Below are 15,238 nucleotides of genomic sequence, written 5' to 3' on the forward strand. Positions count from 1 at the left end.
GGGTATAGTCCCTTTCGTAACATCGCACCTTATGGGGCGATTCTTCGTATTTTTCACAGTAGCTTTTCTCCTTTTTCTAACCCCTGCGGGGATCTCTAACCCTGCGGGGCCAATTACCTAACCCTGTGGGGCAATCACCTAACCAATTATAACCTAACCTTACCTAAAATAACCTATAAAAAAAGCCATTTTAGAAATACGACGAATCGCCCCTTATGGGGCGATGTTACGAAAGGGACTATTCCCCTAAAACTCATTCAATTTTTTTCAACACAAACTTTTGCTTTTTTATTATCATTTTTAGCTTTATACCTTTTAATATCTATTTCATTATATATGTTTTGTTGTTATATTTTCTTTGTTACATATTTATTGTCAGCTATGGTTTTAAATATTTATAACTACATTATTCTGCTAAAATGATTAAGCCTTAATTCCAAATTTTAGCTCGAAAAGAGAGTGTTTCTGGAAGTATTAGTACGTATTTCTCATCATTGCTGTTTTTTTTTAAATTTAGCTTAGTTCAATATTTAAATTTAAAGGTCACTTAACGACTTTGGTTCTTGAAAAAGCAGGGCTCGGCAGCCGCGCATTAGCCTCAAATTTAAACCCTTTTGGATGCTTAAAATTTTTCTTTAAAAGACTCATAGAGGGATTGTCATATTTGGGTTATGTTTAAACTTCCATATGATTTTAAAAATTGTAAAAGAATTATTTCAATGAGGCTTACAGGCGGCTGCTGAGCCCTGTTAAAAGGTCATATTGTTTTAACAAAATGAGATCTTACATTTAAATTTTTAATTGAAAACTTAGAATTTAGTTATGTTTTCTTTAAAAATCATTACTTTATTGAATACCAAAGTCAAATAGTGTCTCTATACTCCAGAATACCCATTATCGTATGTTTAAAAGCTTAAAACTTTATATTTTTATAAAAAAAACTTCAAACTTTCTCCCTCTTTACTTTTAAAAGAAAATATGTTTTAGCTACCAAATGGGTATTTTGTATTTTAATTGCATGGAAAAAATGTTTCAAAATAGAGCACAATATTTTTTGTTTTTCTGCACATTTTTTGTTTACAGATTGTCTGAATTATAGAGTAGCTTACCTGTAGGATCAATCCAATTGTTCTATATTAAGTTTGATCTTAAGTCAACAAGGCTAATCTTGTAATTGGATATCGCATCAAACTGATTAATTAATACTTTGATCTTACACCAGATTATCATAAACTCTAATAAGGTGAAACTTGTAGCTGGACAAAAAAACGACCCTTCCCTTCAATACACACCCTTTACCCTATCCCCTCCCCTCCTACTTAATGAATGATTCAACCAATAATGAGAAAATCACAAAAACTTGAAAATCTAGGAATCTTCACTAAAAACTTAAGCTTTATATCTTGAATAGGAGTCGAGAAAATCATGTTTCACGTTACAGACTGACGGACAGACAAAGTAAATTATAGAGTATCTTCGATACTAAAAAAACGTGAATAAATCATGTTTAAAAGATTATAAGCATTTATGGCTCGTTAAAATTATTTGTTTAAGTTGTAAAATTAGAAACTTTGCATTCTTTTAATTTTATTTAATTGCTGGCTATTAATCTCAGGGGTAAGGGATGTTTATTTGACGAAAATCTATGTAAATGTTATATTATTTAGATCACGGTAAATTAATGCTAGAATCTATATTATTTCTATTAAAAAATGATCTTCCGTTTTCTTTAGCTAAATGCTTAATTTTAATTAATTTAAATTGAATGCCTTCTATTGCCGGTTATAACGATGTACGTTCAACCGTTTGGTCACTTTGGCAGCCTTTAAATTTCTTCGGTTTAAAAAACTTACTTATTGATAATTAAAAATTTATTTTAAATAATCATTTATTCCTGCGAAAGAATTTTATTTGTTTTTGATAATTAAAATTTATATCAAAGGTTGCGTCATTAAATAACAATTAAATTATAAGTTTTACATCTTGTGATTTTTTAAGTACTTAAGTAATAGTTTTTCCTTTTGGTATCAGTACATAATTAACAGAAATCTGGCAATACAGAAAAACTGGCCTGTCTCTAACTTTTCGACCAATGATTCAGTGATAAGTATAAAATTGTACTGAAACAGATGCCAAGTCAATGTCCATGAAATTTACCTAGCAAAATAGCATGCTGTTTATACGCACTTTTTAAAGCAATAACAAGATACGCACTCATAAAAAAAATAAGTTTTCTGGGTAAATTATGTTTAAACAAGAATAGCACTCCCCCTAAGTAGCTAGTACAAAAATCTTTGGATAAAGGATTAAACGATCAGATGTTCAGAGTCTAAAGATTAGAATACAACAGAAAATATCAAGAAATATTTCATGTTCTTAAATAAATATTTTTGTAGCTTTACGGTATGACGGACATACAGACAACATGAATTATAGAGTAGTTTCGACACTAAAAAGTTTCTTAAAGATTATCATTATAATAATTTTAGATTAATGTTTATGTTTACCCATATGTAAATATTAAACCCAGGTAAATGGGAATGCTTGCATGAATCATAACAGTTAATTTTCAAGATTGTAAAGGTTAACACTACTATTGTAGATATCTCGTCAAACCTAGTGCATTCAAAATATTCTTGAAAGCTAATAATTCAATAAAGATTTAAAAACGAGAATTAACATTTGCTTTGCAAAGTCAACAAATTGTTGACAAAAAATCTTAAGGTAAATAATCCGTAATGTTTATGCTAATTGCAACTTTTCTTCCTAAAACCTATTTATCTAAAATCCATAGACACAGTGTTTCGCCCTTTTAGGGCTCATTAGTATGGCTAAATTCATCAGAGTTAATTTTGCACGTGGCGGGGCTTGAACCGGGAACCCATAGATTTCCATATAAAATCTATTTAGAGGAAGCTTTATGAGAATTTTTAGCTTTAGGATGTTTCTAAAATGTTCCAAGCACCGAGTTTTACGAGATCTCTAAAAAACTTATGTCGCCCTAGGTTTAAGAAAGTCAAAATGAAAAACATGATTTTAAATTAAAATAAATATAAAAATTCTTTTTATCAGAACATTTAGGTTATATTTTTTTTCAAACACTTATAAACAAAGCAACAAAATGCATGACATTTTATGTGTGAATTTAAAATAAAAAAAAAAAAATATTTTATACAGAAGAATTTAAAATAGCCTCAAATTTTTAGGTTTTGTTACATTGTTATGAAGAATAAGATAATTTTAGAAAATTAAGATAAAATTGATGTTTTAAAAAACCTTAGCTATAGTTAAGAATTGGACATGATTTGTCTTTATTTTCGTTTGTTGGCTCTTTTTTTTATACAAAATCCTATTTCCCCTGTGGACAAAAATCCAGACTTTGTTTTAAACGCAACGTAGGTACAGCTTTGTTAGTAGGGGAGAAGGTTGTGAGTTGTTGAATTGAGAATTTGAATATTTTAAAAGACCAAATTCATTTTAGAGTTAGAAAAGTAGTACTTAACCAAATTATTGTAAATAGTAAAAACTAATAAGCCTTTTAGAGATAATATATAGACAATTATTATTTTTGTAGTGACACCCCCCGCTCAGCGTGTCCAGTTTATCCTTGGTGAGGAGGGTCGTCAGGAGCCTGGTCATGAGACCCACCCCGTCTTCTCGGAGATGGAGGAGCTCTTTGTCGGGGAGGATGGTAACATGGAGTGGAAAGAGACAGCTAGGTTCGCAATTTTTTATTCAACAGCTATATATTTTTTATCTATTCTTCACATACCTTATAAATATCTTTTAATCTTTATCTCTTTCTGTCTGACTGTCAGTCTGTTTATCTCTATATTAGTGTATTTTTGTATATTTGTATTTTGTACTGTCTGTCTTAATGTCTACTTGTTTATCTGTTAGTCTGTCAATATGTCAGATTTTCTGTCAGTTTGTCTTTCTGTCTGCCAGTTTGTCTTTCTGTCTGCCAGTTTGTCTTTCTGTCTGCCAGTTTGTCTCTCTATCTGTGTATTTGAATATCTACATGGAGTATCCTATGTCTACTATCTATCTATATCTATATATATCTTATCTATTTTAGATGGGTAAAGTTTGAGGAAGACGTAGAAGAGGGTGGAAATAGATGAAGTAAGCTCCCTCCCCCATATTACCACTTTATTTATCTATCTATCCATCTCTATATCTATCTATCCACTATTACAGATGGGTAAAGTTTGAGGAATACGTAGAAGAGGGTGGAAATAGATGGAGTAAGCTTCATGTGGCCACCCTGTTTCTTGATTATCTCTTTGTCTATCTATCTATCCATCTATCTATCCATCTATCTATCCATCTATCTATCCATCTATCTATCCATCTATCTATCCATTCATCTATCCATTCATCTATCTATCTATCTATCTATCTATCTATCTATCTATCTATCTATCTATCTATCTATCTATCTATCTATCTATCTATCTATCTATCTATCTATCTATCTATCTATCTATCTATCTATCTATCTATCTATCTATCTATCTATCTATCTATCTATCTATCTATCTATCTATCTATCTATCTATCTATCTATCTATCTATCTATCTATCTATCTATCTATCTATCTATCTATCTATCAATCTATCCATCTATCTATCTCTATATCTATATATCTTATCTATTTTAGATGGGTAAAGTTTGAGGAAGACGTAGAAGAGGGCGGAAATAGATGGAGTAAGCCTCATGTTGCCACACTTTCCCTTCATTCTCTCTTTGAACTCAGATCATTTCTGCTCAATGGAACAGGTACAGTTTTCTCCATTCCCGTAGCTGTGTTTAGTGCCCTAGGAAAAAGGGGATTTATTTCACCGTTTTTGGCCTACCTATTCAATTGACGTTATAGTAGAGGGAAAAAAGGTAAGGGGGAAATATAGTTGGGTATAGGGTATTTCCTGACGTCAATAGAATAGGTAGGCCTAAAGCAGCGACAACTATCCCAATTTTGCTAGGGCACTATGTACAGCTACTCCATACCATAATCAACTCTTATTTATTTCAATATTTTCCTTTGGGGATCTTTAACCCAGCTTATACAAACAACGAATTTAATTCGGAAAAAAATCACGAAACCTGTATGTGTTTTTCAGCTGTCGTTGGGGGGTTAACACATAGCATAATTGAAGACCTTTACATCTGCCCCCCAAATATTATTTTGGATTTATTGCGCTTGTTGGTTATACCATATTCCTTTCTTCAACCCTTGCTTTATCAAACGAATCAGTCATAAAAATTGCCATATTTTACAAAAAAAAGTGCTATATGTTTTTTTTACAAGCTTTATTTGCTTATTTTAAGAAATGGTATTTTTTATTATAAAATTACAACTCTATTAGCTATAGTAAACCAAACTAACATAGCCTTACCTAATTAGGTTTATTAAGAATTATTAGTTTTATAATCATTTTTTTCAATTTTCAGTTCAAGCTATTTGAAAACATTACTGATGTATACCAATAAATTTTAATTTGATAGTAGATTTGTTATCTTTTACTTTTAAGGACGAACAGACGCGCATGCATTAGATATATGCTGCGCTTCTAAATTGAAAGGATTTGATCCATTTTGAGAAATCTAAGGGAGCCTTCCTTTAAATCCTGTCTCTTTAACGATCCCAATTTATTCTTTCCTTTACAATTGTTCAAGTTTCCTTCTCTTACTTCTGGATTTTCCAGGAATCTTGAGGGATAGGACAATGGACGATTTATTAATATGCCCCCCCCCCCGCTAATTTAATAACCAAGAAATCCTCCTATAGATTAAAACTATCGGTTGAAAAGTTAAAACACTGTTAATTTGTACAAACCAATCAGCTACAAAGAAAAATCAACACATAAAAGAACGAGTGTATAAGCTTTGGAGGCACTTGATTTGAAGTCTATTGTCCCTACCCTCCCTTGTATTTGCAGGGAGGGAGAGGACATTTGTAATTAATTCAATCAATCTTCTTCTAAATATTCTTCCATAATATTTGCTTAAAATATGAAAGGCAGAATATTGTATAAATCTCTGTAACCCTGAAGGCCATTGTCAAATTTACGGCCTGAACATGAAATGGAAATCCTTTTCAGAGATTTTTAAAGATTAAATTTTATTCCAGTGCCACTACTCCATAATAATGAATATATGTTGTTCTTCAAAGTACAATAGTAAATGCTGATTATTACTTGTTCATTTATTACTTTGATTTAAAAAAAACTGCTTTAAGTATGGGTATTTTTGTACATGCATTGCACAATTACCCAATTATGTTAAACAAAATTACCCTTTTGTATGCTAAAATATTTTTGGTAAAAAAGTTTGAACACTGCTAGTTCGAAACAACCAATCAAGCTTTAATAAAAATACCCAAATTTTTTAAGCTAGCAAATAAGAGAACATAAGAAAAACTTTAGGTACCAGTGTAGATTAAAGTCCAATGTCCCTTCCCTCCCTGAATTATACAATGCTTGTAACTTGTAGGTTTATAGGATAAGAGTCCAATATATTGTACACTCAACCTACTTTTTATACAATTTTATTTCTTCTTTTTTTGCGTCTTTTTACTCTAAAACCAGAGCCTTCCATATTAGAAAATATCCTATAACTTCATACAAAAAGTTTCATACATCATCAAACTATACTTTGGTTAGTTTTATCATAAATGTTCTCTTAGATGATCAACCCAGCTTTTACCAGATATTTCTGAATTATCTAGCCAAAAATCTTTATTTTACTTAAGATAAGTTAATGATTAAGAGAGAGGATGGGATTCGAACCTTTTGACTTCCCAAAAAGGAGCAGATACGTTATTTGTTAACTTACGCCTTAGTCGCAGTATTAGATTAGTAGTATTAACACCTTGACTTAAATAACACATTTGATAATTAAAGTTGTGTTTTACATTCTTCATACCACTTCTTTTCTTGTGCATTTCTTTTAAGCATTGTCAAGATCTTTATTTCTAAATACATAGACAGAAATAAGAAATACATTATGTTTTGTTATGTTATGCTTTCTAATTTACAAAACAAACAATGTTAATATTTTTTAGTATCCATATATGATGATGTATTTTTCTGTATTCATTTATGAATGTAAATTGAAGATTTTCTAGATTTTTAATTAAAACGTTGCTGCAGGACTAATTAAGCAAATTCAAAGACAGAAAATTAAATTGAATTTGTGTTTTATCTTCTTGAATAGTTCGGCCAGACCGATTTTTTTTTTAAATTTTAATTTTACATATATTAAACAATAATAATTTAGGTAATTTGTTATAAAATATCTCTGGAACGATTAAAGCCCAATAACTCACACATTTCATTTTTTAAGACATATTTATATTTCTCTTAAATACTTGACAAAGCCATTAAACTAGAGGCGAAGCTGACAGCATGAAATATGTTGAAAAGTACAGAAAAATAAGAAAAAATCTGTGTTGTGTAAAATATTACGCTTAATTTATTGCTTTATGCATATTTGTTTCGACTTTGCAAACGGAAAGATACATTTAAAAAAAAGATACTTTAATAATCAATAATTGCACCAGTTTTATATATGCTATTAAGCGATGCTCGCAGCTGGTTAAAATAACGAAACCCCTAATAAGTTTTTTATTTTTCCCCATCCCCTCCCCTCCTACTGGATGAACGAATGTACTAATGAATGAGGTCCATATTAGGGAGCTAAATTGACGATAATTTTTTCCCTGTCAATATATATCCACGTATATCCTATATACTTTACTTTAACAGAGCAACCCATTGGATTATTAACCCCCTTGAAATAACTAAAAGTTTTAATTTAAAGTTTTTTTAAAAATTAAAAAAAAAATAATTGTAGCACAAACTTACCTGGATTATATCAATATCCTTTTATCCAGGTAAACCAGGGATGCGTTTGTTATCTGAAGAAATTTTTGGCCCTTTACTTTTTCGCTTTACAAAATCAGTGTCTGACATATTATGATTTTCAATCTAGGAGAGTCGAATTTGATAACCCAATTTCTTATTTTAGATTTTTAACGAAAAAGTAAAAAAAATTTTGTGGGGTGGGGGAATTTTTCATTTTTTGGGAAGGGTTGGGAGTGTCCCACCCCCCAAGAAAATAGTTATAAACCTTCCCGGGACCTATGAGAAGCTACCCTGTTAAGGAGAACCCGATCGGTTTCAGCGGTTAGCGAGATCCTTCGGTACAAACAAACACACAAACATACAAACATACAGACACACAAACATCCTGTTACTTTAGTATAAGGATATGGTGACAAGGGCAGTTTATTTTCAGGGTCCATATCCCCTCCTGATATTAGGATACAGACAGTTGAATGCTTGCAAATTTTTTCTCCCGATATAAATTCCATTCGTGCAAAAATATATTTGGCAAAATCCAATATTTAGCCTGTGGACGATTCTTTCTGCCTTCCTGTAATTTAAAATTGTAATGCGGTTGTTTTATTTATTAGTGAAAAACACTCTTTAACTGTTAGGGGATTTTCTAACATTTGCTTAACCTAACTTAACTAACAATAAGTATCAAAATATGATTATTTTCTCATGTTTTTAGCATTCTGATTCTTAGAAGTTGTTATAAAACACTGATTAAGATGGAAAAGAGGGCTATTACTGACCTAACAATAAAGGAATGTGTAATTTTGTAAACATACTTTTTTCATCTCTGTCCATCTTTCAAACTGGTGTACTTTTATTATGCAATTTAAATAACGTTTTAGCATTAGGCTTTTCATATTTGATTTACTTAATGATTTAACTAATGATAAGAGAAAAGTTATTGCTACATTTTCTAATTTTTATGTAATCGTTTAAGGATTTTTAAAAATACCATGCCTTTTTTTTATTATACGTTACGCCTTTAGTCGGATGAAACGACGCTTATAAAAAATATTATTAATTCCTTAAAAATGAAAAACCACTTCCCATTATACAGTCATAATGTGCTTGAACTGGACTAAATATAAGATCTTTTAATTAATTATATTTCAGTATGTTTGGATATGAATGCTACTAGCCTGGAGGAAATAGCAGATCTCACTATTGACAGACTTATTAACTGTGGAAGCTTGCCAGAAGAGAAAAAAGAACAGGTATTTTAATTCTGATAGCGCATCTACTATATAACTACAGTATGTCAATATGTTAGTCATGTCACAATTGTAATTATTGGTAGACTTAAAATTGTCAGTTGAATTAAAGTATTGTTTTAATTACTACATAATTTAAAAGTCTCATTATTCAGAATTTATTTTAATCAGAAAACAATATTTATGACCTACCTCCAAACTAATTCACATAAAAATAAGTGTGGTATCATTTGCTCTATCTCTAATAGATTATATTATATTTTATTGTACACTTAATCTACAGTCTTTAAGCATTTTTCTTTTTTATTAGGCTATTGTTTGATTGTTTGTTCTTTTACTAGAGGCTTAGCCCCTATCATCTTAGGACTCTGTATTCAAAGGGGTAGAAAGTGGCTAGTAATTAGCTTAAAACTATCCTAAGACTTATATTTAAAAATGAAGTAGCCTGAAACGTGACTTATGCAAAGCTTGCCAAAAAATGGTGAACCCAATTAGTTCAATAGTTTTTGATCTCTTAAACTTTAGACAAAAAAAACTTTCTGGAATGTTGGGTAAAATTTTCATTATGTTCAATGTTATTACGTAAAATGATATTTGTATCTAGGTAAAAGAAGCCATGCTAAAAAGGCATCGTCACCAGTTTGAAGGGTTGAAGAAGCAAAGCAATGATAATGGAAGCGGAACTAACATGGCTAAACTTCCCATTATAAGGTAATATCTTTAAAGATAAACTTTATGTATGTAATATGTATGCCCTGATTCTCTAAAATTAGGATTAATTAGGAGATTGAAAGTGGGAATCTTTTAGCCAATCTTTGATTGGTAAGCTTCTCGCATAGCTGATTCTATGTTACATAACAAGCTGACCCGAAATTCTCGTGGAAGCTACTCAATTATTACATCACCCTGTCCTAGAGTTTTGACAGGTGTGCCATATTAAGCTACCCTAATTAATGGCACTCTCATATGAATGAGGAGCATGGAAATGGGAAAGCATGATTAAAATTGGTTGAAACGCAGTATTCTAGCTTCCTACAAATCCCCCTTCTAAAGATATAAGCAAATCTAGGATACCTACTGCGTCGTGAAACTTACACTATAGTTCAAATTCTGAGAAACAACCAAACAATCAGAAAGTATCCATGAAAATTGCTATAACTTTTCCACAGTTAAGAAAATAACCTGTCGTTGTGCAGATTAAGGAAGGCATTTATTATTTGCATATCCCTGATGGCACGCTTTTCATTTTTACTTCATTAAGACTATTAGACTAAAAAGGAAGAATAGCCATAATAATGCATTTTGTAAATAAATAGAAACTAGTAGAAAATAACTTAATTTATTACTTCTTATATATCTTTCTATCTTTGATACTTTTTCTAGTCTCTTATTTTGCCAGTGGAATACACCCCCAACCCACAGTTTCCTTTGATTGTTTTTAAAAAATTTAGGTTAGGAATAGTTTATTAAAACATGTTATCAATTATATATTTTGATTAGTTGTAGTATGAGAGCTACCTTGCAAAGGCTAAAATAACGAGTGGTTTAGATGGTTCAAAAACATGTTTATTTGAAAGCACTAGAGTATCTGAAATGGCTTAAGCTTCCCGCATAAGCTAGAATAAGGAGGGGGTTAATGGGTCTTCGACTGGCAAAATAAGTGTAGCTATCTTTTCTTTTTTCTTTGGTTTGCATAGCAGTGACATGACTGACTTGATTTCAGAATCTGGCATACAGACACTGAATTTTCCAGCCTCAGGCAATTCAAAATACTAACACAACATCCTCCTAATACTAGGGACGGAGGGAGGGGACATTGGACAGTAAATTAAACTGGTGCTCAAAGTTTATAACCACGTTTTCTTTTTTGTTGACTCAAATATTGTGGTTATTTCTATTGTATTTTTATTTGTTGGGTCAAAACAGTTAGTTTTCAAACTTTTCAATAAATAAAGTTGGGTAATTTTGTTTAATATCATTGGGGTTGTCCATTGTCTTATCCTTCCAGATTCCTGCCGTGATACCCTTTTTTTTTTTTATCCCAAACAAATATTTACCTGTGAAACTTTGCTTTAATTTTCTACTTGGCTTCGCTACCAGAGCTGGATCTTTAAATCGTTTAGTGGTGCGCTGAATCGGGGCGAGTGACATTGCCGCGCCAGTACCGCGCCACTGGGCGCGCTGATTCGCCCATTCCATTTTGATTTAAAGATTGAAATCTAATAATATCTAGGTGCGCCGAACTGGATCGCCCCGATTTAGCGCACCACTTAACGATTTAAAGATCCAGCTCAGCTGAAAATGTTAGTATATATTCTGTAATGTAAAGTAGTACGGCGTTTTTTCATTTGTCTGAAACTAAAGATCTCGGAAATTGGTGGTCCGAATTAAATGTACTTTTTTTAAAGCTTTATAAATATCTTGGGGTAGTTTTTTTCCTGGTCTCCCCCACCCTCCCTTAGAGGCTAGGGGTGAAGTAACTAAAATTGGTTAAAGGAAGAGATAAACTGAAACTTATTTTGCTTGATGGGGATATTCTTATCTTAAACATGAAAAAACAACTCTACACTTATTATAACAAAAAAATTTTCATTAACAAATAATAACAGGCTTGTTTAACCACATTGTAACATAATTTATTTGACGTATATTTTGTAATTTTCTAATTATCTATCTCCTTTTCATTAATTACTGATTGTCATAGCCTTTAAGCTAAGGAGCAAAAAACGATAATGTTAATCAAATTCTCCACAAAAATGACAACAACATTTTCTATATTAAAATTAAGATTGATTTTCGTCAATTGTCCTATCCCTAAATTCCTGCTTATAATACTCTGGCCTCCTGTTTAACAATTACTTCTATTATATTTTTGAAATTATACTTTTTTTTTGCATTTTTACTCAAAGTGCCTTGCTGAGCACAGAAATCCTTTCTATCAGTGTTTCGGAGCCGTTTGATGTTGGTGCGGCTCCGGCTCAAGCTCCGGCTCCGAAACACTGCTTTCTATACTCCAAATTTTTAAATAAATTGAAAATAAGGATGAAGGCTTTGGAAGGGGGAGGGTGTTTTTTTATGTGTTACTTTGGGTTAGGTTATATTGTATTTTGTACTAGATAGCCCCACAGGGTTTGGGTCCTCCACAGGTATGAGGCATAGGATCCCCCCTCTTTTTTATATAAAAGGGGCGGAGTTTTAGTTTTCGGCAGGTACTTTGAGATAAAGCACCCATTTTCTCTTTTATTAACATAAGAAAAATCATGAACATAGTAATTTTATAACTTTTAGCTTCCTTGCTTTATTAAAATCTAATACTGTGCTACAGTGTATGTTAAAATTAAGCTTTTTTTTCTATAGTATTTTTGGTTTGCACTAACGTGTAACATACAAAGAATATTAACGGAATGTGATATTGTAAAAGATTCTCTACAAATTTAGACCAATCAGCGTTGCTGTTTTTGATTTTTTTAAGTAACAAACGGACACTCTAATGTTTAAAAACGTGATTATATTGTTCTCTAAATTAAAGAATGCAATTTTTAAATTTATTTAATTTGATATCTATTTTAGATCTCTGGCTGACATTGGGAAAGTTCATTCTTCATCTAAGAGTAAGTGAAATAAATATAAAACTTGGTAGTTGGGGTTATGAGTAGAGTTATTTCTATCTAAGTGCATTTCTGTTTTAGATTTTTCTTTTTATTACATTTTAGACAAGTGTATTGATAAAAGAGATTTTTTCTTAAAACGCATAAAAAACAGTATTTTGATATATTAAGTTAAATAATAGTATGAAAATAAACACATAAGTTTTTATAATTCTACTCATAACCCCCACTTTTTCATTTAAAATCAAAACATCCATTTATTTTCCCCATTACTGCACTGTTAGAAAATGACAAAATATTTTTATTTTGGATTTACCAATAAAAGATTAAAGCAAGGTATACTTTAAGCTTATACATACCAAAGGGGACTATCCACGAACGAGAGCACATGATTCTAAGTACCTTCCAGCATTGATCCTAAGTATTTTCTTTCAGAATATAATAGGTCACCATATATCATTAATGTATTAACGAGAAAATTTATGTTTCACCATATTTTTTTTAGGTATTTTAATTGATTTTGAAAACTTTGATGAAGCTAATTCTTTTAATAAAATGGATATTTGATGATACATATGCGAATACTCGTGTTATATTGATTGTAAATTAATCTATACTAGCATCATTTAAACATACATATGAGATATAGTAAATGTGCTTTTAACTTTTTTAATTTTTATCATTTGACATCATGGACAATTAAAGACACCCCGAACTCAACAAAACGTTTGATAGAATTTTGACTAAAAAACCTGAACATTTTTTTACTTTTCTTCAACTTGATGTGGTGAAACATAAATTTTCTCGTCAATATATTAATTATTAATAGTGACCTATTATATTTTGAAAGAAAATACTCAGGATCAATGCTTGAAGGTACTTAGAATCACGTGCTCTTGTTCGTGGATAGTCCTCTTTGCTAGAATTTATTTATATTCTAGACTTTTAAAAGACTTAATTTTAATATTTTGTCTTTTTCTTACAGTAAAGTTTCATAAAAATATCCTAGCACTTTAAAGAAAAGAACAAATAGAATTATTGTCATTACAGCACATTTAAAGTTTTAAAGAGCATACTTAATTTATTAATTTATTTTAAGTTTATTTGAGTTATTTAATTGTTTTACTTAATATTTAATTTACTTTAGACATGTCCAGAAAAGGGTCTGAGGATAGTAGTACGTAAATGTTTGATAATTTTATTCTTTTTTTCCAATCTTTAACTAAGGGAATAGTAGCTTTCGCAATATTCCGTAAAGTTGTAAGTAAGAATCCAGTCAAATGCAATTATTAAGTCTAACTTTTCTAAATGTTGACCAAACGCAAAGTATAATTAAACGCATATTTAAAATCAGTTTGACCTAATAAGCACGTTTGACTGGAATCTTACTCACAACTTTACGGAATTTTGCGAAAACTACCATTTCCAACAGTTTGTTTTCTGTGCAGCCAAAGCGGTTAATTCACAGCAGTCAATTAGCGGCTGGCTGGCGTTTGCAGCGCTCTGACGTTTAAGGATTGGATAAGAAGTTTATTTTTTCAAAGATTTTTACCCTGTTTAAACCATTTGAAAAGAACCATTAACATACCATCTAATTTGATTAACAAAGCTTACAAATTTGTGTGTGTTTTGTTATAGTTTATTTTACATTTTTCTTAAAATTAAATGTTTTATAGGTTTAACAAAATTACGAGATTTTTACGCTAAAAGTTTTCCATCCCGCTTAATGGATGCGGGATCAGGTAGCTACAGCCAAGTCGTCATTTGTGTATTATATTTCAATTCTGGTCTTGCACTGAAAAACTTATCAACTTTTTTGCTGAAATTTTGTCATATATTTAGTTGAAAATAAATGTTATTTTTAATGAGTACGTACTATTAATACTATTAAGAAAAAACAAATTATTTACAATACTCAAACGCCTTAAATTGTTTATAACCTACTAATATCTTTTTTAAAATTATGATTCAAAATCCCCTTTGAAATGTAAACTTTTGAGGATTTTCTTTGGGTAAAATTTAGATTTTCTAGTATTTATCTTTTTGTTACTCTTAGAAAATACATTTTTGTTCAAGCAAAATATGATATGCAATAACTTCTTTTTGTATTTCAAGCTAAATTGTTTCAAAAAATTTTTGAATCTGTTTGTCCAAATCATACATTCTACTCAATTTTCTTCAAGTAATTATTGCACAAATATTTCAGCAAAAGAAAACAAGCATTGGTTGTGGGTCTAGTCTGTGGAAGGGTTTTGAGAATTATTTTCAAGATTTCTCCACTTTGTACTTTGTATGTCTTGAAACTAAGTCTTGAAGACCGAAAATGCGTCTTGTACAGATTGACAGGGAGGGATAGGACAATGATGATTATATCAATCTATACCTCTCTCTTTCCTATTGTGTTAAAACTAAACACTTAGGGAATTGAAGGTAGATTAATGTACCATCCATTGACCTATCCCTAAACAGTTTGGTCTGGGTTTGGTGATTAGATAACATGTTTTGTATTATAAT

The 15,238-nt window shown here is 30.7% G+C and overlaps 1 protein-coding gene across 10 annotated transcripts in view; it reads left to right on the forward strand.

Annotated features, from left to right (window-relative positions):
- Positions 1–15,238, forward strand: part of Ndae1 (Na[+]-driven anion exchanger 1) — a 98,550-nt gene that overhangs the window by 33,406 nt on the left and 49,906 nt on the right. For 3 of the 10 annotated variants that reach the window (XR_013880764.1, XM_080164741.1, XM_080164744.1), the window contains 8 exons: positions 448–477; positions 3,575–3,719; positions 4,665–4,783; positions 9,019–9,119; positions 9,721–9,827; positions 10,840–10,875; positions 12,687–12,727; positions 14,401–14,466. Coding sequence is in view for 9 of the 10 variants with exons in the window: in XM_080164741.1 (XP_080020867.1) it covers positions 448–477; positions 3,575–3,719; positions 4,665–4,783; positions 9,019–9,119; positions 9,721–9,827; positions 10,840–10,875; positions 12,687–12,727; positions 14,401–14,466 (645 nt within the window). In the remaining variant the exon portion in view is untranslated. Of the gene's footprint in view, positions 1–447; positions 478–3,574; positions 3,720–4,664; positions 4,784–9,018; positions 9,120–9,720; positions 9,828–10,839; positions 10,876–12,686; positions 12,728–13,871; positions 13,902–14,400; positions 14,467–15,238 lie in introns of all 10 variants that reach the window. The other 7 variants (XM_080164742.1, XM_080164747.1, XM_080164746.1 and 4 more) reach the window with 6 other exon arrangements.

Source organism: Acartia tonsa, chromosome 6 (assembly GCF_053477335.1).
Source record: "Acartia tonsa isolate MP-2025a chromosome 6, ASM5347733v1, whole genome shotgun sequence".
In the NCBI taxonomy this organism is placed as follows: domain Eukaryota; kingdom Metazoa; phylum Arthropoda; class Copepoda; order Calanoida; family Acartiidae; genus Acartia; species Acartia tonsa.